At 43.5% G+C, this 25,159-nt stretch overlaps 1 protein-coding gene across 1 annotated transcript in view; it reads right to left on the reverse strand.

The window, feature by feature from the left end:
- The window catches only part of LOC309544999 (alanine--glyoxylate aminotransferase 2, mitochondrial-like), a 99,847-nt gene that overhangs the window by 34,034 nt on the left and 40,654 nt on the right, over window positions 1-25,159 (reverse strand). Inside the window, exons 5-6 of the mRNA XM_082244062.1 lie at window positions 11,089-11,183; window positions 3,685-3,778 (exon numbers count right to left, since the gene is read on the reverse strand). Coding sequence (XP_082100188.1) covers window positions 3,685-3,778; window positions 11,089-11,183 — 189 coding nt within the window. The remainder of the gene's footprint in view (window positions 1-3,684; window positions 3,779-11,088; window positions 11,184-25,159) is intronic.

Genomic DNA, 25,159 nt, shown 5'->3' on the forward strand with positions numbered 1-25,159 from the left:
CGTCTCTACGTCTTGGGCAGTTTCTAGACACGTCACCCCTGAGGTGGTCTGCAGGGCAGCTTCCTGGTCGTCTATCAACATCTTTATGTCTCATTATTGTGTTGAACCAGCTGCCTTATCTTCTGTTAATTTTGGTGTTCAAGTGCTGTCAGTTGATGGTACCAATTAAATGTTTTTGTTCAGCATCTTCCCACCCGGGAGTGTATTGTGAGTTATTTCCCGAACGTATGCTGCTATGGAGTCTGTCAGGAAAATGGAAAATTGTCTATCAAATACTTACCGTAATTTTCCTTTCCTGATGGACTCCATGGCACCTGGAGTTCCCTCCCAGTTGCTGAGTAGGCTAGTTACAGAACATGGATGCTGAAAGGGAGCAAAGATTTATGGGAGTGGGGTCCTATGGGGTAGGAGTGGAGGCGGGGCTACCCGAACGTATGCTGCCATGGAGTCCATCAGTAAAGGAAAATTACGATAAGTATTTGATAGACAATTTTCCGTTTTCTTTCAACATCTTCGATATTTTTCATTTAAATAGCAAAAAATTAACCCAGTGGTGATCAAATACCATCAAAAGAAAGTTCTATTTGTGTGAAAAAATTATATAAATTTAATTTGTGTACAGTGTTGCGTGACCGATCAAATGCCAGTTAAAGTAGCGCAGTGCTAAATAGCAATAAATGCCCTGATCTTAAAGGGGTAAAACTTTCCATCAAGTGGTTAACCCTTAAAGTGTTACTAAACCCACAACAGTAAAATCAGTCTGTATATGTATTAAAGCATGTTTGTTATACTCATTGTGGAACCTAAGGGGTTAATCCTCTGCATTGTGTAAAAAAGGCTGTTTGATCCTGTCTTCTCTGATCCTCCCCTTCTTCCACTGACTCCAAAACATGTCCGTATAAGACAAAGCCTTTGGAGCCAAGCTACACATGCTCACTTTGGTGTGTATTGCTAGTGTAGCACTGCCCCCATAGGAACTGCTGAGTATAGAACTAGCTTGGGTCTCCCTCTGATTATCCTGTTGCCAGATAATGGGTATTTTCACACGCTGCCAGGTGCACACATACACTTTCACTCATTATCTTCAAGGACCACTCTAGAGGATTTGTTTTGTTGATTTGTTTGGAGAACTTGGATAGGGGAAGGGATTAGTGGGATACTCCAAATTTAACTATGTACAGGTGAGGACAACTCTCACTTGGCCTCACTTAGTGGAAATAAATAGCAGATCTTCTGCTGAACTATACAACACTTTCATGGAAGAATAAGTCCCTTGCTTGTGTTAGCAGCAGACTCATTGAACTCTGTATCTTCAGGACACCAGCCAGTGTCCCCTTTAGCTTACACTCAGCCTGCTGACTTTCCAGCACCAAGAGGGAAATTCTAATAGCAACAGTCTCTAGGATCCCTGTGAGATGTCTGTACTCACAAGGCTCTTGTCTGCAGGTCACCTTCTCCCATAGAGCCAGATGAGATCCATGGACTTCCTCCCTCAGTCAGCCCTCAAAAGAGTCCCTGGGTTTTAGCATCTCTGACTATGGCCCTCAGGTCGACCACCTGAGGCCGCATGGCAGCCTTCTCTGGGGAGAGGCAGCAGCCCGCTCCCCACCTGGACTCTGCTCTCCAGCCGAATACCAGAAGCCACGTGTGCAACTCAGATATAAGTACAGTCACTCAGCATACACCGGTACTCCTCCAGTGCCTATTGGCCAGGAATGTACAAATATCCCCTGCTCTCGTCGGCATGGTTTCCTCCAACTTTCCAATAAACTGCACTACTATTGGATCAGTGTGAGACATCAAGCCAGGATGAGCAGCATCAGAGCACACTAGGCAGGACCTCTCTAAGACACCTCTCTGTTAAGCAGACAGTTCCTAGAGTTATCCAGCTGTCTCCCTGTTAAGCAGAGAAACCAAAAACTATATACACCTACCTAGCACCTACCTAGGAGGGAGCTTCACTAGAGAGAGATTTTTTTTTCTTGGGAGGATGCATGTAATCAGCACAGGGCCAATTGGCATTGTCCAGACATGTCCAGACAGAGGGTCGGGAGTCCTGCAGCCTCATAGGACAGCTCAGTGCAGTATGGAAACTCCTCCTACAAGCTTCATCAGGAACTGATAGAAGTCACAAGACTGCTATATACTGCTGATGAGAAAAGGTATTTAGCTGTTTAGATTTACTAAAATGATTGCATTTCCACGTTTTGTGTACTGTGGGAGACCAGATATAGTGAATGAGGTTTAGTAATATTTAAAATTTTAGTTAATCCAAATTAGTCCCAGATAACTCCTTCCTACTGTTCTCTCCTTAGCTATTATTTTTCTGCTATTGTTTTTATTTTATTTTTTTAATTATTTGTTTATTATTGTTTGTTTTCAAAATTGGAAAAAAACTTTTCTTCATCTGTAAATACCTTTACACCAGAAACATCAGTTAAGCCCCGGTTCACACTTATGCGATGCAGGAAGGCTGCGAATCCGCAGCCTGTTCCCGCATCGCAAACGCACCCCCGGCAGTTCACACTGCCATATGCGATACGCTGGGGGTGTCAATGTAATCTTAACGACACCCCCAGTTTAATCGCATATCGCAGTGCGATCTTGCAGTTCGCACAGGATCGGATCGCACAAGTGTGAACCGCTGTGCGATCCGATCCTGATGTGGCTGACAAAAAGGGTCCTGTGCGTGTTTGCTGCGGGTGCGGTGCGAATTTAGCCATACAAAGTGTATGGCTTAAACTCGCACCACACAGCCGATCGCATGTAATGAAGGAGCAGTGCGCTCCAACATTACATGCGAACGCCGCAACCGCACAAATGTGAACCGGCTCTTAATGTCAATTTAAATGGGACAAATTATAGGGTTAAGTACAGAAAATGTGTAATTTCTAGATTTCTTTTCACATTTTTTGGCTATAGATATAGAAAATATTGCTAGAGAGCTCAACTTTTTGTACTGTTACCAGAAGTGTTAAGATGGCCATAGATGGATAAGATGGGATGGGACCAGACAAGTTTTGATCCATCTATGGCCATGCCCGCTCATGAGAAGTCGATAGTTAGATTAACTTCTCACGAACAAGCTTGTTGGAAAATGTTGCTTCAATCAGCTCATGCAGCCAGTGGCTGCAGCCCTGATCAGTGTATTCTGGCAGAGCCCCCGTTGTCAGAATACAATGAACACCTTGAATGTGTGGATGGGGGAATTGGTTCAGCTTTAGTCTGCAAAGTTATTTCTCTAAAAAGGGTTGTACATCTATCTGAAACAAACTGTTGGTGAATATACAGTATACTGTTGTTATTCTCATCCCCAGTTGCAAGAAAGTTCTAACCCCTCACTACTATCCAATTCTAACCAAAAAAAAAAAGGTTTGCCTTCACCTCTTGTTTAACATGAACCTTGAGCACATAATAGATGAAAGAAACTGTGAACATACTTGAAAGGCCTCGTAAGCCTACAGGCTAAATAAGCAGGTCGAATAGGATAGAAATGTGGTTGTAACGTAGACCTAGAGCTACCACAGCTAAACTGTAGTTGTTATTGACCCCCATCATAGCTGCACCCACTGAACGCATTGTAGCGCTATGCGATTCCCTGAGCCCAAATCTACATGGTCATAAATTTGGATGGACTGTGAACTTGAATGAACTAGACATCCAAACTTGAGTATCCAATCTTACCGTGTGACAACCAAATCCATTGGCCACTCCAGGCTTGTAAGAAGAGTGCGCCGTTATTCCTAGTGCGTATGGATTAGCCCCGTGATAGCCACTTCTGTAAAATAACAAAAAATAGCAGATTGCAACAGCTAGTGTCAAGAAAACCTTTCACTTTGCTCTGAAATGGCAACGAAACAGGAAAGGCTGGTATAAGGAGTGGAAATGATAATGTTACTGACCACTCAATACCATCATTTTTATTTCTTGCTCATGAAAACAATCTTTGCAATTTATTGTGGAGAGAACACAAGAGGCACACAAGAGGATAACAAGGAGTATGGACAGAACTGTACAGAAGTGGATATACTGTATATTGGATTTGCAATTTAAAGTGGTTGTAAACCTGAAAAACTCAAATCAGTTTGATCATACTGTTTATTAGATATTACCTATACTACTGCACCAGTAATTTTTATGACATTGATCGGCATTACTTCATTAACCAGTAAGTAAGTAAGTCTGCTGACAGCTAATTATTGTCGCAGCCAGGGCTGAAACTGGGGGGGGCGGGGGGCATCTGCCCCAGGCGCCACACCCTCCTTCACCCAGGCTGTCAAAATTTCTACTGTTCTCTTTAGTTCCGCTCTTCTCTGAGGTCTGTGTTGAGACAGCAAATTTGAAGGTGGGATAAAATAAATTATAGTGGCATTTGTACAGGTGGGGGAGGTTGTGATGGCAGGGGAATAGGGTTTAAACTAGATGCGGGATGTCAATCCTGTCAAGGATAGGGGAACTCTGTACAAGGGGAGGGGGGAGATATTATGGTAAAAGGGGGTTCATTTTAGAGTAAGGAAAAAAAAAAACTTCAGACACCCCTGGAAGCAGGTACAAAAACGTCTAATGTGTATGAGGCCTTAAGGGGGCGCACCCCTGAACCCTGCCCTCTTTACGTAGTTTACCCCCTGAACCCAGTACTTTGTACATAGCGTACCCCTGAACCCTACACTTTGTACATAGGAAACCCCTTAACCCTGCACTCTGTACGTAGCTCACCTCTGAACCCTGCACTCTGTACGTAACTCACCTCTGAACCCTGCACTCTGTACGTAACTCACCTCTGAACCCTGCACTCTGTAAAAAGCACACCCTTGAACCCTGCACTCTGTACATAGCTCACCCCTGAAACCTGCACTCTGTAAAAAGCACACCCCTGAACCCTGCACTCTGTATGTAGCTCACCCCTGAAACCTGCACTCTGTATGTAGCTCACCCCTGAAACCTGCACTCTGTAAAAAGCACATTCCTGAACTTCCCGCTCTTGAAGTAGCACACCCCTGAACCCAGTACTTTGTACATAGTTCACCCCTGAGCCCTACACTCTGTACATAGCGAACCCCTGAACCCTGCACTCTTTACGTAGAGCACCCCTGAACCCTGCACTCTGTACATAGCGCACCCCTGAACCCTGCACTCTGTACATAGTTCGCCTCTGAACCCTGCACTCTTTACATAGCGCACCTATGAACCCTGCCCTCTGTACATAGCATACTCCTGAACCCAGTACTTTGTACATAGCCCACCCCTGAGCCCTACACTCTGTACATAGCGAACCCCTGAACCCTGCACTCTTTACGTAGAGCACCCCTGAACCCTGCACTCTGTACATAGCGCACCCCTGAACCCTGCACTCTGTACATAGTTCTCCTCTGAACCCTGCACTCTTTACGTAGCGCACCTATGAACCCTGCCCTCTGTACATAGCGTACTCCTGAACCCAGTACTTTGTACATAGCGCACCCCTGAACCCTGCACCCTTACGTAGCGCACCCCTGAATCCTGCACTCTTTACGTACAATAATGATCCTCCCACTTAATGCTATTGGGCCACACCCACTGTTTACTGCAGCTCTCTATGTGAGCCGCTGTAATACTCCCTTGGGGCACCCAAAGGCATCCCCATCTTTTTACAGTCCTATAGCGTTCTCCAGTTTCAAGCCTTGCCTCTGTAGCAGATTAGGAAGGGCATCGCTGGGAAGTAAGAAGAGCGCACAGAAGCAAGCCTTGGCTCACTTTTTCTTTTTTCCAGTGGCGCCCCTCCTAATCTGCTTTGGAAGTGAAGCTTGAAATTGCTCAAACCTCACTTATGCAGTGATTGTGTAGGCCTTCTCTCTTCGTCCCGGCACTGGTCCTGGCACCTAGCTTGCGAATGGCTGTTTAACCACTTTACCACCGGAGGATTTTGCTGTCTTCTGTCCAGGCCACTTTTTGCGATTCGGCACTGTGCGACTTCAACTGACAATTGCGCGGTCGTGCGACGCCGTACCCAAACGAAATTTACGTCCTTTTTTTCCCACAAACAGAGCTTTCTTTTGGTGGTATTTGATCACCTGTGCGATTTTTACTTTTTGCACTATAAACAAAAAAAGAGCGTTTATTTTGAAAAAATAACAATATTTTTAACATTTTTTTATATGAAATTCCCCCCAAAAAAGATGTAATAACCAATTTTTTTAAAAATTTTTGGCCAATTTGTTTTCTGCTACCTATGTTTGGTAAAAAAAATCGCAATAAGCGTATTTTGATTGGTTTGCGCAAAAGTTATTGCGTTTACTAACAAAGGGAAAGATTTCTGTCATTTTTGGTGTTTTTTTTTTAACGCGTAATGGTGGCGATCTGAGATTTTTATTGCGGGACTGCGACATTGCGGCGGACAGATCGGACCCTTGACTGACATTTTTGACACTTTTGGGGGTACCAGTGACATTACTGCAGTAATCAGTGCTATATATATGCACTGTTACTGTAAAATGACACTGGCAGGGAAGGGGTTAATTTTATTGGAGAGGGAGGGGTTAATGTATGCCTGGTGCTTACTGACGTGTGGGGGGGGGGGGGAGGTGACTGTGTGAGACAGGGACAGATCGGATGTCCAGCTATGCTGAACACTCCGATCTGTCACTCCCTGTCACTATGGAGATCCGCCCGCTTGTGTTTACACACAGCGGGCGGATCTCCACACTAGATCCCCGGCGATCGGGGCAGAGCAGCGGCGATCGCCGCTGCTCCTCCCCTGGCCTGACTCCCGCTGTGAATGAAAACAGTGGGAGCGAGCCTCCGGCGGCGCGCAAGCGCCGCCCAGAAGGGGGAGTGTCTGACGACGTAGTACTACGTCGTCAGACGATAACGAGCCACTCTGCCGGAGTAATATTACTGTGGGCGGAGGTAAAGTGGTTAAAGAGTTTTGTCACTTTACGCTGCAGGATTCCTAGGATGTTTTACTATTATCCCTTTCCTACCAGCTTTCTCCTGATTAGTACAGATCCTGTGCTGTAAAGACCCTTTCACATGGGCTTTCCGATCAGGTCCGCTTGTCAGTTTTTCAGGCGGACCTGATTGGATGCTCCATGCACCTCTATGGAGCAGCGGATGTCAGCGGTGACATGTCCACTGACACCCACTGCTATCTGTGAAAGATGGATGGTAACCCTATTTTCCATCCGTCTGGTGGATTGGATGGGATCAGATGAAAACGGACAGGCAGTTTATCTTCATCTGATCTCCCAAAGAGGAGAGCGGGGATCTGACAGCTCCGTCTGTGCACAGCGAAAAGAGACAGACCTGTCATCCGCCTGCTCAGCAGGAACCGGCGGATGGATCCCCCACTAAGCAAAGCTGAGTCCGCCGAGCGGAAAGCCTGTGTGAAAGGACCTTAAGCAGGTCAAGCAGAGCTGACATACTGTAGTCACTGCCACCTGTGTATTCCCCTGGATGTATTCAGGAGACATGTTCACAGGCGAGAGAGAGAGAGAGAGGGGTGTTTAATATGCCTGCTACTCAATCATGGCTAGACATGTGCAGGACGAAAAAAATGTGTTGTTTCGTTTTGGTTTATTATTTGAATAAATTAGTTCAGTTAAATGTGTTACATTCGTTTTATTCATTTTGGGAATTGGTTTCATTTAGTTTCGAATTCAAATTAAAATGATTCAACCAAATTCAAAAAAATTTGACTGCATTCTAAATAAATTATCAAATCGGTATTTGAATTTGAAAACGCATTTGAATTCTATTTCTATTGATCAAAAACTATTGATATTGACTGTCTGACAATTTGAAAATTAGAACAGAATAGAAAAAAAAAAATAGAAAAAATATTAAAACCATCTTTCAAATTTTAAATTTCTAATAAAATGAATTTGAATAAAAAAGATTAGAATAGAATAAAAAACAATAGAAAAGAATATAATAGAAAATAAGAAAATAGAAAAGAATACAATAGAAAAACAATAGAAAAGAATAGAATAAAATAGAAACAATATAATTGTTAAATATATAAAACCATCTTCTGCAATTCGAATTTCAAATAGAATGAAGAAAAGAAAGAAATAGAACAATAAAATAGAATAGAATAAAATAGAAAGAATATATAACCATTCCTGAAATTTGAATTTCAAATATAATAAATTCTAATTTTGATTATAATAAATTCTAATTTGAATAGAAAAGATTTAAATAGAAGAGAAAAGAACAGAATGGAAAATAACAGAAAAGAATAGAATAGAAAATAAGAGAATAGAATAGAAAATATAAATCCATGGAATAGAATAAAATACAATAAAATAGAAAGAATATAATGGTTATATTCGTTCTGATTCTTTGTTGTTTTATAATGTTGTTTTTCTATTATTTTCTACTCTATTCTATTCTCTTATATTCTATTCTATTTTTTCTATTTTTTTTTCTATTGTAATAAAAAATATAATATTTTCTTTTGTAATATTTTCTATTCAAATTCATTCTATTCAAAATTCGAATTTCTGAAAATAGGTATACTCTTTATATTCTGTTCTATTTTAGTCTGTTTTTCTTTTCTATTCTATTCTCTACTCTATTATTTTCTATTATTTTGGATTCCATTGTTTTGGATTCTATTCTAATCTATTCTATTGTAATTTGAATTTATTCTATTCGCTTTTCTGAAGGAAAATCATATTCTTTCTATTTTATTCTATTCCATTGCTTTTCTATTTTCTTCTCTTATTTTCTATTCTATTCTATTCAATTCAATTCTAATCTTTTCTATTCAAATTCTTCTATTCAAAATTCAAATTTCTGAAGATAGTTAGGTTGTATTCTTTCTATTTTATTCTATTCCATTCTATTGTATTTGTATTCTATTCTTTTCTATTCTCTTATTTTCTATTTTTACCATTTTCAAATATTTTGGATTCCATTGTTTTGGATTCTATTCTGCACTGTGACAGATGTGCATGGGGCACTGGTGGTGCCCTGTGACAGATGTTGATGGGACAATGGTACACTGTGCCAGATGTTGATAGGGCACTGGTGGTGCACTGTGACAGATGTTGATGTGGCACAGGTACACTGAGACAGATGTTGATTGGGCACTGGTACACTGTTACAGATGTTGATTGGGCACTGGTGCACTGTGACAGATGTACATGGGGCACTATGGTACCCTGTGACAGATGTTGATGGGACAATAGTACACTGTGATAGATGTTGATAGGACAATGGTACACTGTGACAGATGTTGATGGGGCAATGGTATCTGTGACAGATGTTGATGGTACATAACCGTTATATTCTTTTTAATTTATTCTATTGTTTTTCTATTCTGTTATCTTCTATTCTATTCTATTTTCTTGTTTTCTATTCTATTATTTTGTATTATAGCCTATTTGAATAGAAAAGAATAGAATAGAAAATAATAGAAAAGGATAGAATAGAAATGAAAAGAATTTAACAGAAAAGAATAGAATAGAAAAACAATAGAAAAGAATAGAATAAAATAGAAAGAATACTGTATATACCATGTTCCGAAATTTGAATTTCGAATAGAATAAATTTGAATAGAAAAGAATAGAATAGAAAATAAGATAATAGAATAGAAAAGAAAAGAATAGAAAAGAATGGAATAGAATAAAATAAAACAGAAATAATATAACGGTTATATTCTATTTTATTCTATTCTATATTGTTTTTCTATTCTTTTCTCCTATTTTCTATTGTATTCTTTTCTATTATTGTCTATTCTAATAGTTTCTATTCAAGTTAATTTTAATCGTAATTTGAATTTCTGAAGATGGTTATATTTTTTATATTTTATTCCATTGTTTTTCTATTCTGTTCTCTTATTTTCTATTCTCTTATTTTCTATTATTTTGGATTCCATTATTTAGGATTTTATTCTAATCTATTCTATCCTATTCAAATTCAAATTTATTCTATTCAACATTCGAATTTCGGAAAACGGTCATATCCCGTGTTATTTTATTGTACTCTTTTAAATTCTAATCTATTCTTTACTATTCTTTTATTTTTATTCTATTGCTTCATTATTTTATATTCTATTTTATTGTATTCCTTCTTTGAAAATCGATTTCTGATTTGTTTTAGAATTCGAATCTAATTTCGTCCGAGTTTCGATTCGTTATTTTGGATTCGTTTAAATTCATCACTATTTTAATTCAGTAATTCGGATACATCCGAATAACCAAAAATTTGTCTGAATTTCGATTCGGAATGAAAGAAACTGCACATGTCTAATCATGGCCCCAGGCTGGTCTCCCCTAGGCTCAGGCAGCCAGGAAATACAGCTACTGTGTCCTCTACATTTAAATCTTCCACCTTCCCTAAAAGCCCTTTCATAGCAGCGTGTGCAAGTCAGGGGGTGGAGTGTGGGGCGGGGCAGACTCAGCAAGGATAGGATGGGAGGCGGACAGATTCAGCCTCCTTCGACCTGTTTGCACACACTGTAATGGGCACTGCCGATCGGATTGGCACTGCACAGTGAACCCTCCTGGCCGGCAAGGGAGGTGATGCAGTGCATCCAGCACTGCAGATAAATGCAAGGGATTACTCGGGGTGTGTAGTGCATGACAGGGCACAGTGGGTCTCCTTTCCCTCATACCCATGTGCCCTGCACACTTCTGTACTTTGAATGATACACTTGGATGACCGGGATGATTAGGGTGTGCCCAGGCACACCCGGCACCCCCCCCCCTGCCGCACACCTATGATCTTGCTATATTAATAAGATAACACCAACTGATGCTAAAGTACCCATTGGAGTTTAGTTTAGTCTGCAAATACAAAACAAGCCTTCGGGCATTGACCAGATTTGTCACTTTTGTCAGCCAAGACTCGAATACAAATATACATTCAGTAGGTTTGGGTGATAGACGTGGAAGGTCTTATGCCTAGGGTACTAAAACTGAGGTACAGCATGTTGTATGCAGAGCACAGTAAATCTTGATATATCAATAAGAGAACACCAACTGGTGATTAGGAGGCCATTTGAGTTCAGTTCAATCCACAAACTCTCTCCGACCCAACAGGCCTTCAGGCAATGACCAGAGTTGTCACATTGCCAGCCAGGGTCCAGATATTTCCCAAGCTTACCTTAAACTAATTATATCAAAGTTTCCCGTATATTGTCTTGCCATAAACATTGCCACGTCATTGGCCTCTGAACCGCTGTTAACCAAGTAAGCCACCTGCATAAGGACAATACAATAGATACATACAATCAGTGCTGGGACAAGGTCATCCACAGCGGAACATGCCAAACTGCACCCCCCCCCCCCCCCAGATGTAAAGTATGAGTATTATATGTCAGCACAAATCTCCCCACAAAAACACTGGGCACAAATCTGCATGCTTACCCCCTAAGCATAAATTCCTCCTCCTCCCAGTACAAATCTGCCCCCCTGCTGAAATCCCCCATCTCAGCAAAAATCTTCCCAAATGTACCCCAAATGTAGCACAAATTCTCTACAACTAAAATTTCCCCTCCTAGTACACATCTTCCCCCCCTCCACTTCAAATCCCCCCTCCCAGCACAAACTTCTCCCAAATCCCCCACCTAGCTCAAATCTTCTCCCCCATCCACCTCCAAACACAAATCCCCTAAATCACCACTCTTAGCAGCTCTCCCAAATTTCCCTTCCTAGGGGAATACTTATTCCCTGCAGCCCCCAAAATTCCCCCTTCTAAATAAAATGTCCTTCCTGCCCCCCCAACCTCACATGATACCACAGTGCCCAGGGCAGCCGTCCCTCCTGCCCACCCCTTGTCCCGGCCCTGCATACAATACTTAAATAAAAATGCATATATCTTCAAGCATTCACATAAACATTTATACATACATAGACTTTTTTTTATCTTGTGGTTAAACATTGTTCTATTTTACTCCTCCCCTACTTTTTACTTTCAATAATTGTATTATTGTTGTGAGAAGGTTAACAATCAAGTCAAGAAAAATCACATGAAACATCAAAACAGGCAGGACCCTGGCGCAAGCCTACAGAAAGAGTGAGTGGTAAATACATACACATATAAAGCATTGCCATATAACCCAATAAAAGAATAACAAGAGACATAGCAATCTTCTCTTTGTATTATCTTAAACCTCAAAAGTGTAGCAGGGACTCCAGTTGTATGTAAATAATATACTTGAGTATATGCCCCGCGCCCGGTGTTCAAAGATAAATATGTGAATGATAAATAAATAAATAATTAATGAATTGAGTGAAAAATGAGTACAAAATTGTGCGTTTGTAGCAGCTGCTATAGAAATAATGTAAACGTGTTGCAGGTAAGTAGTCTATAATAGGCTATCTATAGCGCTTGCTAAAATGACAGTAAATTGTTGATAATAAATATATAAAGTAATGTACATAAAATTCATACATAAATCTCACTAAAGTGACTATTGTGACAATATAGTGATATATACAAATTAATTCATATAAAAGATTATAAAAAATTCCATAAAGTGACTGTAGAAAAAAATAAAATATTATCCAAGAAAACATCCAAAAAAAGTTTTCAGAGTTTCAAAATTACAATAAGTAAATAAATAGTGAGTCTCTCGTGCAAAATTGCTTATTCCCAGGTAATAGGTGCAAGTGCTCAGCGTGGTGATTTCTCAGTCCGCTCTGTAGTGCTCAGTGCAGCTTTTATTTCCACCGTGATAAATGGTAAGATTGAATCACTTACCAAATAGCGTGGGTCATGTATGCCTTATGGCATCAAGACCAGCCAAGCTTAGGTAGCCTTCCAGGCTATGATGGAGTCTACTTGTGGCTTGCTTTGGGTGGGTAGGATGGCGGGCTCCCCCTCTCTCTCCTCTCACCTCAGGCCAGATAAGAAGGAAGACAAAAAAAGAAGAGCTCCGGATGGTGTAGTATTTTAAATATAAATTTTATTCCCCAATCTTTCTCAGTGGTAATCATGCATCCCTAAATGTCACATGGTGATACATGTTGCGGTGGGGGGGTGGTCCGGGGACTGCACAGCCGGGAACGTCGGAGGAGCCTCACCTGGGTGGAGAGGGAAGTGAGTCAGAGGGGGGCGGGCCGTCTCACGCTGGTCATTCTGCATTGAAAGGGGGCACGCTGGTCATTCTGCATTAAAAGGGGGCACGCTGGTCACTGTGCATTGAAAGGGGGCACGCTGGGTTCTCTGCATTGAAAGGGGGCACGCTGGGTTCTCTGCATTGAAAGGGGGCACGCTGGTCACTGTGCATGGAAAGGGGGCACGCTGGTCACTCTGCATTGAAAGGGGGCACACTATACCTTGATTACTGAAGGCCCCTTTCACACTTTTGTGACCTCAAAGTCGGGTTAGGGGGCGCAAATTACTTGCCTTGCCCCAGGTGCTGACAACCCACGCTACGCCACTGATAGGCTGTGATTTGACATGTTAAATGGCCTCGATTGCTAAGACGACACCCTTAGCAATTTTGCACGAGAGACTCACTATTTATTTACTTATTGGAATTTTAAAACTCTGAAAACTTTTTTTGGACTTTTTCTTTGATAATATTTTATTTTTTTCTACAGTCACTTTATGGAATTTTTACAATCTTTTATATGAATTCATTTGTATATATCACTATATTGTCACAATAGTCACTTTAGTGAAATTTATGTATGAATTTTATGTACATTACTTTATATATTTATTATCAACAATTTACTGTCATTTTAGCAAGCGCTATAGGGACTCCAGTTGTAATATTGCACTGGAGAAGAATCCTGTGTAGCAAGGTTTCCAGGCCTATGGCCTGATGTGGGTCTGCCATTAGTACCGGAATCCTCTCCAGCCCATGTGAGCTGAGTCCCCAGGTGCGACAATTGAGACAGTGACAACTCCGGCATCTTTGTTTGTGTTTCCTTTCGGCTTTAACTAATTACAATTGGGACTTTGATCCTGGAAAAATGCCAGTTGGCGCTTCCTTGACGCTAGCAAGCGCCAGCCAACGCTCACTGACTCTAAGAACACTCTGTAACTCCAAGAAAGTGTTGAATCTCTGACTGATAGTCCTGTAGATCCAAGACTGAAAACTGTAGAACTCCTTATACTCTTGTGCTGTGTAAGCCACCACTGTTAATTGTTCGTCGCACCGATTCAGATGCTGCAGTTGCTGGCAATATGCTGTGATTTGACATGTCAAATGGCCTCGATGTGAACGGGGCCTTAAGGTTTGAGAAAAAAAAAAAAAAACCTGGAAGCTGATTGGTTTCTATGCAGAGCTGCACTAGATTTTGCACGTTCCAGTTTTAGTAAATCTGCAGCATCTACATAATCATACTGCTGGGATTGGATATTGCTGAGAAACATTAACGTGTTTGTGAACTCTAACTATAAATTTCTCCTTGCTCCCTTTTTGTCTGTTAAATATACCATTAGAAGTGTTTTATTATACCTGTGCAAAGGGGCAAAAAAAAAAATATAAAATCACCCAGCCATACATTTTGGAAATGTTTCAGGAGGGCAGGTTACCCCAGTGTTAGTGAATTCAGCAAACTGTGGTGTGACCTGTCCTCATGAAACTGTTCCAAGCAGTAAATCACAGTGCAGATTTGTTTAGTATCTGCTCACCTGAATCTATTTAAAATGATTGTAAAGGTTCATATTTTTCTATTTCTTTCTCTGCACTGCCACTGTGGTTGAGCGCCACCTGCTGTGGGGAAAACAGACTGCACCTGCCTACATGCAGTCTGAAACCTCGTACACACGTACCGATTGTTGGCCGTGAATTTTCGGCCGCCGCCCGATCGGCTGATTATCGGCTTGTTAGTATGATGCTTCCGACAACCGACTGCGACTTTTTGGCCGAACAAAATCTGGTGTGCATGCTATAAATTTTTTGTTGGCCGTCAGCAGAACGGCCGATTGTTCCTCAGTCAGTACAGATTTCGGCCGACAAAAATCAGTTGAGCAAGACTGGGCATGCTCAGAGAAGGAAAAACACACGAAAAGTAGACCAGAACATGACATCACTTCTGCAGTTGGTTGTTGTTGGCCGACAAAATTTGTGTGCAGTCTAGAGCACATTTCAACCAACACAACAACACTGGACAAAAGACGGCCGATCGGTCAGCCAACAATCGGTGCGTGTGTACGAGGCTTAAAGCATGCTGTTGGCTGACATCATTCAGCCGGTCCAGGCTCTGGAGAGACGTTGACCGTACAGTTGGGATTCACACGTATGTCTGAACTAGCAGTTGACTCAACCTCTCAGTGCACTGCTGGGAGACTGAGCCAGCTGCTTCCACCCCCACCACAGCTCGGTGCTCCAGTGAGCACTGGAGGGGCAGAGCACAGAGACAGTCACCAGCTCTCTGCAGACTGAAGATCCAGAACGGAGTGATCAGTGGTCTTTGATTGTTCAGTTCTCAGTGTAGTGGCGGAGGGAGGCAACTGGGATTAGTGCTACATCCACCTAGGTGAGTATGGATATTTATCTTTTTGCATTTCCAAACTAATCAGTGAACTTGCATACATATGATATAAAAGTCACAAATGGTCGTCAATTGATCAGTGGAGTGAAGTTGAAGGTGAAGTTTTTGTTCTTAAAAGTGGATACAATTGGGGTTGATTTATTAAAGGCAAGTTTGCAGGGGCATTTGCCCCAGTGTTTAGTAAATGAGGGAGAGCTCTGCTGACTTCCAACATCCAATCATGTACTAGCAAAAATGCTGTGTTTTTTTTTAAATTTTCCTTGCATGTAACTGGTTATTCTTTGCAAGTTTCACCTCGTTTACTAAGCTCTGAAGCAAATGCCCTTGTAACTGCACTTACAAAGTGCACGGTCTATTTGCCTTTAGTAAATCAACCCCAATGTTTCAGTGCCAAGACTAATGCCGCAAGCATTGAAAATTCCCTTCATAGTTTCACTTGATATTTATACGTGTCTATTTGAGGTCAAATCTCTTTGAAAGGAACAGTGTATCAACTAGCCAGATAAAAGTATTCCTGAAACTTTGTAAATGTATTTAGTAATGTGTGTATAAATTATGTCTCACAAATTAAGGATTGTTTGCATTATATGCTTTGACATTTAATGCACATAAATACCCTCAGGATATAATATACATATATCTCACAAAAGTGAGAGTACACCCCTCACATTTTTGTAAATACAGTATTTTATTCTATTTTTTCATCTGACAACACTGAAGAAATTACACTTTGCTACAATGTAAAGTAGTGAGTGTACAGCTTGTATAACAGTGTAAATTTGCTGTCTCATCAAAATAATTCAACACACAGTCATTAATGTCTAAATTGCTGGAAACAAAAGTGAGTACACCACTAAATGAAAATGTCCAAATTGGGCCCAAAGTGGCAATATTTTGTGTGACCACCATTATTTTCCAGCACTGCCTTAACCCTCTTGGATATGGAGTTCACCACCAGAGCTTCACAGGTTGCCACTGGAGTCCTCTTCCACTCCTCCATGAGGACATCACTTAGCTGGTGGATGTTAAAGACCTTACACTCCTCCACCTTCCATTTGAGGATGTCCCACAGATGCTCAATAGGGTTTAGGTCTGGAGACATGCTTGGCCAGTCCATCACCTTTACCCTCAACTTCTTTAGCAAGGCAGTGGTCTTCTTGGAGGTGTGTTTGGGGTCGTTATTATGTAGGAATACTGCCCTGCGGCCCAGTCTCTGAAGGGAGGGGATCATGCTCTGCTTCAAAATGTCACAGTACATGTTGGCATTCATGGTTCCCTCAATGAACTGTAGCTCCCCAGTGCCGGCAGCACTCATGCAGCCCCAGACCATGACACTCCCACCATCATGCTTGACTGTAGACAAGACACACTTGTCTTTATACTCCTCACCTGGTTGCCGCCACACACGCTTGACACCATCTGAACCAAAAAAGTTTATCTTGGTCTCATCAGACCACAGGACATGGTTCCAGTAATCCATGTCCTTAGTCTGCTTGTCTTCAGCAAACTGTTTGCTCGCTTTCTCTTGGGCATCATCTTTAGAAAAGGGTTCCTTCTGGGATGACAGCCATGCAGACCAATTTGATGCAGTGTGCGGTGTATGGTCTGAGCACTGACAGGCTGACCCCCCACCCCTTCTACCTCTGCAGAAATGCTGGCGGCACTCATACGTCTATTTCCCAAAGACAACCTCTGCATATGACGCTGAGCACTTGCACTCAACTTCTTTGGTTGACCACGGTGAGGCCTGTTCTGAATGGAACCTGTCCTGTTAAACCGCTGTATGGCCTTGGCCACCGTGCTGCAGCTCAGTTCAAGGGCCTTGGCAATCTTCTTATAGCCAAGGCCATCTTTATGTAGAGCAACAATTTTTTTTTTTCAGATCCTCAGAGACTTCTTTGCCATGAGGTGCCATGTTAAACTTCCAGTGACCAGTATGAGAGAGTGAGAGCGATAACACCAAATTTAATACACCTGCTCCCCATTCACACCTGAGACCTTGTAACACTAACGAGTCACATGACACCGGGGAGGGGAAATGGCTAAATGGGCCCAATTTGGAGATTTTCATTTAGAGGTGTACTCACTTTTGTTGCCAGAGCTTTAGACATTAATGGCTGTGTGTTGAGTTATTTTGAGGGGACAGCAAATGTACACTGTTATACAAGCTGTACACTCACTACTTTACATTGTAGCTAAGTGTAATTTCTTCAGTGTTGTCACATGAAAAGATATAATAAAATATTTACAAAAATGTGAGGGGTGTACTCACTTTTGTGAGAGATACTGTGTATATATATATATATATAAATATATATATATTTATAGACATAGATTTATAGACAGGCTATTGGCTCTTTTTAGGTTTTTGTGACAATTGTCCCTTTCAATCTTTTATGTGTATCATGAGGGCAAATTGATCCCTTTTTAAGAGGTTAAAGAGGTTTAAGAGGTTGACAGCAGCAGGAGCCTCTCTGTCCAGTGGGGTGGGAGAGAGCTAGGAGAGCCGCTGCTCTTGTGCATGGCACTGGATCGAAATCAGGCTCAGGTAAATATTAGGGGGGGGGGGGCTATGGGGGAGCTGTAAAAAATGTGTGCAAAAATGGTGTGCTGTTCCTTTAAATCTTGTGTATTGAAAATAAATGCAATGTGAACAAAATGCTCCTTTAAATGCTGTAGTGCTCAGCTGTGCAAGTATCACTTAGTGCTAAATACTAGTGTAAACCACAATGAAGTGCAAATATAACTGAACATGAACAAAGTCATGTGAAAAATAGAAATGCAAAAAACATACAATCCACTGAAAGATATAAATATAAACCACAACAAAGCGCATATGCTATTGAGTGCAAAATAGATGTGAAAGATAAATATACATGAAAATGTCCACTGAAAAGTGGCAATTGAAGAGTGCTTTGTGGTTCACAGGTGCTCTAATGTGAGGTACTCCTAATGGGCACTGATGTCAATAGACCCCAATATCCACAGCATGCATCAAATGGAATAAGCTCATCATATGGCCAAACATGAAATAGAGAGAAGCCTCATAGTGTGAATCCGTAAAAACAATTTATTAAGGGCCAGTTCACACCACATGCAGTCCAGTGCATTTTTTTCTGCATCAAAAACGCATGAATAGTAGGTTATATGGTTTTCAATGGCATAGTTCACACCAGTGCTTGCAGTTCCAGTGCATTCCAGTTCCAGAAAAAAAGTAGAACATTCTGATTTTTTCCTGCTCTGGACTGTACTGGAACGCTGTAAAACGCATCAAAAAAGCACTAGAATGCACGAGAGCGCAACTAAACGCACCAAAAACATGCTGGAACAAACATGTCCTTATTTAAAGATAAGAAAAAATAGGGGGAAAATATACTGGACTGCATCTAAAACGCACCAAAATGAATCAAAAACGCACTGGAACACATCAAAAACACATCAAAAGTGTGCATGCAGAAAAGGATCTGGAACGCATCCAGACGTCGTTTCTGTGGTGTGAACTGGCCCAAAAACATAAACAGTTGTACACTTTTGAGAAAGCAGTAAAATCGAGCATGAAAAAAGCTGGCCACGGTGTCACCCGTCTAAACGGCCGTAATGACGCCACACGTTCTCTCCACCCAACGCGTTTCCACAAAACTGTCGTCTTCTTGGATTGGAAGAAGACGTGCGGCGCCAACAGAAGAGCTTATAAAGAGGAAGTGACACCGGAAGAACAAATGGCAAATGTGCCACTGCTGGAAACAATGCATGTATAAAGATATGATTGGTTATGGTTATAAAGAACCTTTGATTGTTGAAAAATATATAAATAAAATGAGAAAGAAAAAATAAAAAATGTTGTTAAAAAGCGTAAGTAATTCAGATCGTAAAAAAGATATGTTTACATGCATTGTCGCCATCTAGCGGTTACATGAAGGTATCACGTATACTATTTAAAATTGCAAAAGCACCCTATTGAAATTAATATAGTGCATGCTGTATATATTGTATTATAAAAGCCTATATTAAATGATGTACATGCATACATACATATATGAGTCTATTTGCCTTTAATAAATCAACCCCAATGTTTCAGTGTCAAGACTAATGCCACAAGCGTTGAAAATTCCCTTTATAGTTTCACTTGACGTTTATGCGTGTCTATTTGAGGTCAAATCTCTTTAAGAGGAACCGTGTATCAACTAGCCAAATAAAAGTATTTATGAGACTTTGGAAATTTATTTAGTAATGTGTGTATAAATTATGTCTCACAAATTAAGGATTATCTGCATTATATGCTTTAAAATGTAATGCACATAAATACCCTCAGGATATACTATATATATATATATATATATATATATATATATATATATATATATATATATATATATATATATATATGTATATATATATATATATATATATATATATATATATTTTTTTTTTTTTAATATATATATTTATGATGTAACACCCTTCTAGATAGGTGCTAGAGAGAGTGATTATAGTTTTTGTATCTTTTCTGCTTACTAGAGAGATTGCCAGGTACATTTATATTGTTCTCTGCCTATTAGAGAGAAGAATCTGTTAGTGAGGTCTGCTCATGGTGCTCAGGTGCAGCTCAGATTGTCTGAAGTGTTTCACACTGGTCCAATAGGAAGGTATATTGGACAGTGGGAGGAAACCTGACAAGTGAGTGCACAGGCATTTTGTACAGCCCTGGTGATTGGCAGAGGAAAGTGCCTCGGTGCATGCTGGTATACTGTATAAATGCCAAGGGAACATGTGCTCGGGGGGCTTTAAGCTAGAGAGCAGGGTCCCAGAGGGAGGGGTGTCTGCCCCTTCTTTTGTAGAAGTTGCCATGTGGTCTCAGGTGGTCGACCTGAGGGCCTGAGAGTCAGAGAGGAGCTGAATCCAGAGGTCCTACAGAGTTGACTGTAAGGAAGACACTGGAAAGGATCTGATTCTGCCTACAGTGAGTACAGATCTGTGTCATGGGGGCTGTTTTGAGAGGGCCATTCCTTCAGCTAGAAGAGTCAGTGGATGGGTGTCAGTCAAGGGGATGCTAGAGAGTGTCCTGAAGATAAGGTAGTTGTGTCAAGTCTGCTGCTGGAGAGAGCAAGAGGACTTAACCCCTTCCATACAAGTGTCAGTATGGTTAAAGCAGTGTGTCTGCTTCCACAAATAACATGGTGAGTCCAAGTGAGGGTTGTCCTTATCTACTGTGAATAGTTTAGGTTGGAGTATCCCACTATTCCCTTCTCCCATCCAAGTTCCACAATAAATACCAAAAACCAAATCCCCTGGACCAGGGCCGGACTGACCATAGGGCAGAGCGGGCACATGCCCGGTGGGCCGACCTCTGGGCGCATGTAATTTTGTGTGCCAGTCCCAGACAGTGTCCCTCCCTCCGAGTCCCGTCCCGAGCTGGCCTCTCCGCGGCCGGCCGGCCGCATTACCGCATATTCTTCTGGCCGGCCGGCCGCCGGCCGGGTATGTCACTGCACTGTGTACTGTCCCTAGTTCTAGGCATAGTGGCAGGCTGGCAGCCGCCGGGCTGCGCTCACTGCGGCCGGCTCCGCAGGCGAAGCCATCGCCATCCAGCGTAGTTAAGCTCAGGACTGGAGGGGGAGGACTGGCTGTGAAGGGGGTGGAGCTAGAGGGGACCTCTTCTGCTTGATCCGGACCTGGCGGGAACAGTGTGCAGCCGCACCGAAGACACCGGCACCCAAGGACTGCTGCAACTCTGCAAGGTAAGGAAGAAAGGGTACAACACAAACACTCTACTCTTTACAAGACACTCTGCTCTGCCTCATCCCATCCATCCCACCTCCAACCCTCTGCTGTGCCTCATCCCATCCATCCCACCTCCACCCCTCTGCTCTGCCTCATCCCACCCATCCCACCTCCAACCCTCTGCTCTGCCTCATCCCATCCATCCCACCTCCACCCCTCTGCTCTGCCTCATCCCACCTCCAACCCTCTGCTCTGCCTCATCCCATCCATCCCACCTCCAACCCTCTGCTCTGCCTCATCCCATCCATCCCACCTCCAACCCTCTGCTCTGCCTCATCCCATCCATCCCACCTCCAACCCTCTGCTGTGCCTCATCCCATCCATCCCACCTCCACCCCTCTGCTCTGCCTCATCCCACCCATCCCACCTCCAACCCTCTGCTGTGCCTCATCCCATCCATCCCACCTCCAACCCTCTGCTCTGCCTCATCCCATCCATCCCACCTCCACCCCTCTGCTCTGCCTCATCCCACCTCCAACCCTCTGCTCTGCCTCATCCCATCCATCCCACCTCCACCCCTCTGCTGTGCCTCATCCCATCCATCCCACCTCCACCCCTCTGCTCTGCCTCATCCCACCCATCCCACCTCCAACCCTCTGCTGTGCCTCATCCCATCCATCCCACCTCCAACCCTCTGCTCTGCCTCATCCCATCCATCCCACCTCCACCCCTCTGCTCTGCCTCATCCCACCTCCAACCCTCTGCTCTGCCTCATCCCATCCATCCCACCTCCAACCCTCTGCTCTGCCTCATCCCATCCATCCCACCTCCAACCCTCTGCTCTGCCTCATCCCACCTCCAACCCTCTGCTCTGCCTCATCCCATCCATCCCACCTCCAACCCTCTGCTCTGCCTCATCCCATCCATCCCACCTCCAACCCTCTGCTCTGCCTCATCCCATCCATCCCACCTCCAACCCTCTGCTCTGCCTCATCCGATCCATCCCACCTCCAACCCTCTGCTCTGCCTCATCCCATCCATCCCACCTCCAACCCTCTGCTGTGCCTCATCCCATCCATCCCACCTCCAACCCTCTGCTCTGCCTCATCCCATCCATCCCACCTCCACCCCTCTGCTCTGCCTCATCCGATCCATCCCACCTCCAACCCTCTGCTCTGCCTCATCCCATCCATCCCACCTCCAACCCTCTGCTCTGCCTCATCCCATCCATCCCACCTCCAACCCTCTGCTCTGCCTCATCCCATCCATCCCACCTCCAACCCTCTGCTCTGCCTCATCCCATCCATCCCACCTCCAACCCTCTGCTGTGCCTCATCCCATCCATCCCACCTCCAACCCTCTGCTGTGCCTCATCCCATCCATCCCACCTCCAACCTTCTGCTCTGCCTCATCCCATCCATCCCACCTCCACCCCTCTGCTCTGCCTCATCCCATCCACCCCACCTCCAACCCTCTGCTCTGCCTCATCCCATCCATCCCACATCCAACCCTCTGCTCTGCCTCATCCCATCCATCCCACCGCCATCCCTCTGCTCTGCCTCATCCCATCCATCCCACCGCCATCCCTCTGCTCTGCCTCATCCCATCCATCCCTCTGCTCTGCCTCATCCCATCCATCCCGCCGCCATCCCTCTGCCTCATCCCATCCCTCCCACCGCCATCCCTCTGCCTGATCCCATCCCTCCCACTGCCATCCCTCTGCCTGATCCCATCTCTCCCACCGCCATCCCTCTGCCTGATCCCATCCCTCCCACGGCCATCCCTCTGTCTGATCTCCACCCCTCCCATGAGGCAGTGGTGATGGGGGGGATAGGGATGACATCAGTAGCGGTGGTGGTGGGGATAGGGATGACATCAGTGGCAATGGTGGTGAGGATAGGGATGACATCAGTGGCAGTGAACATTGTCATTCCTATCCCCACCACCACTGCCACTGATGTCATCCTTATCCCCACCACCACTGCCACTGATGTAATCCCTATCCTTACCACTACTCCCACTGATGTCAACCCTTTCCTCAACACTGATGTTATCTCTATCCCCATCACCACCACCACTGATGTCATCCCTATCCCCACCACTGCCACTGATGTCATCGCAATCCCCACTGCCACTGATGTCATTCCTATTCCCACTGCCACTGATGTAACCCCTATCCCCATACCACTGCCACTGATGTAACCCCTATCCCCACCACCACTGCCACTGATGTCACCCCTATCCCCACTGCCACTGATGTAACCCCTATCCCCACCACTGCCACTGATGTCATCGCAATCCCCACTGCCACTGATCATTCCTATTCCCACTGCCACTGATGTCATTCCTATTCCCACTGCCACTGATGTAACCCCTATCCCCACCACCACTGCCACTGATGTCACCCCTATCCCCACTGCCACTGATGTCATTCCTATTCCCACTGCCACTGATGTAACGCCTATCCCCACCACCACTGCCACTGATGTCACCCATATCCACACTGCCACTGATGTCATTCCTATTCCCACTGCCACTGATGTAACCCCTATCCCCACCACCACTGCCACTGATGTCACCCCTATCCCCACCACCAATGTCACCCCTATCCTCACCACCACTGCCACTGATGTAACCCCTATTCCCACCACTGCCACTGATGTCATCCCAATCCCCACTGCCACGGATGTCATTCCTATTCCCACTGTCACTGATGTCATTCCTATTCCCACTGCCACTGGTGTCATTCCTATTCCCACTGTCACTGATGTAACCCCTATCCCCACCACCACTGCCACTAATGTAACCCCTATCCCCACCACCACTGCCACTGATGTCACCTCTATCCCCACCACCACTGATGTCACCCCTATCCCCACTGCCACTGATGTCACCCCTATCCCCACCACCACTGCTACTGATGTCACCCCACCACCACCATACGAAACTACATACAAATTTTGGTGGCGCCTGTGAACAAAAACCTTGATTTTACTACACGTGTAATATATGACCCTGCACACTGGAATGAGAGCAATAATTATAGGATCCTTATTCATGGTAACTCTGAACTGATGACCTCTATGATCTTTAATAGCTTTGCCTATAGAAAATATAGGGTACTGAAATGTGTTGCTTTTTTCGGGCATGCATAGTCTTAAGGTTTGACATGTTGGGTATTTATTTACTTGACACAAACTCATCTTTTATATTTTACCCAAAAATTGGGTAATATATTTTTAATGTACCCTAAAATTACCTTTTCCCTCTTAGCCTGGGTTCACACTAAATGCAGACTTCATCTAAATAGCAACCCATCCATGCAAACAGATTGCGGAGTGTATGTTAGGTTAACGACACCCCGCAATCAGTTTCCAAAACGCAGCGCAATTTGCAGAATCGGATCACATGGGTGTGCAGGCTAAATATAACTAACATAGAGAAACCGGTAGTTGTTCATCATTGGTCATTTTGTTAAAAAAAAAAAAATGGGCTGCTCAGCCTAAAATGCCCGGGCCTATTTTTTGTCCCAGTCCGGGCCTGCCCTGGACTGTTTATTGAGTAACCAGCAACTGGGAGTAAGGATGGATGTGTAAACTGTCCCTAAGTGACTGTCTGTAGGTAATCAAAGGAGACCCAAGAAGTCATCACACAGCAAGCCCTACGGGGACAGAGCTACAATAAAGAAATATTTCTTGATACCTATAGACAGGCTATTGGCTTTTATTGAGTTTTTGTGACAACTGTCCCTTTTATTTTTTTATGTGTATCATGAGGGCAAATTGATTCCTTTTTAAAGAGCTTAAAGCTATTGTAAACCTAATTATATATGACAAAAAAAAAAAAATAACAAACACGTCATACTTACCTGTTCTGTGCAATGGTTTTGCACAGAGCAGCCCGGATCCTCCTCTTCTGGGGTCCCCTCCAGCGCTCCTGGCTCTCTGCTTGCTATGGGAGCACTTGTGCGGCCATTTGTGAAGGTTCTATGTGTCCATTGA

This window comes from Pelophylax lessonae (assembly GCF_965119305.1).
Source record: "Pelophylax lessonae genome assembly, chromosome: 1".
Lineage (NCBI taxonomy): Eukaryota > Metazoa > Chordata > Amphibia > Anura > Ranidae > Pelophylax > Pelophylax lessonae.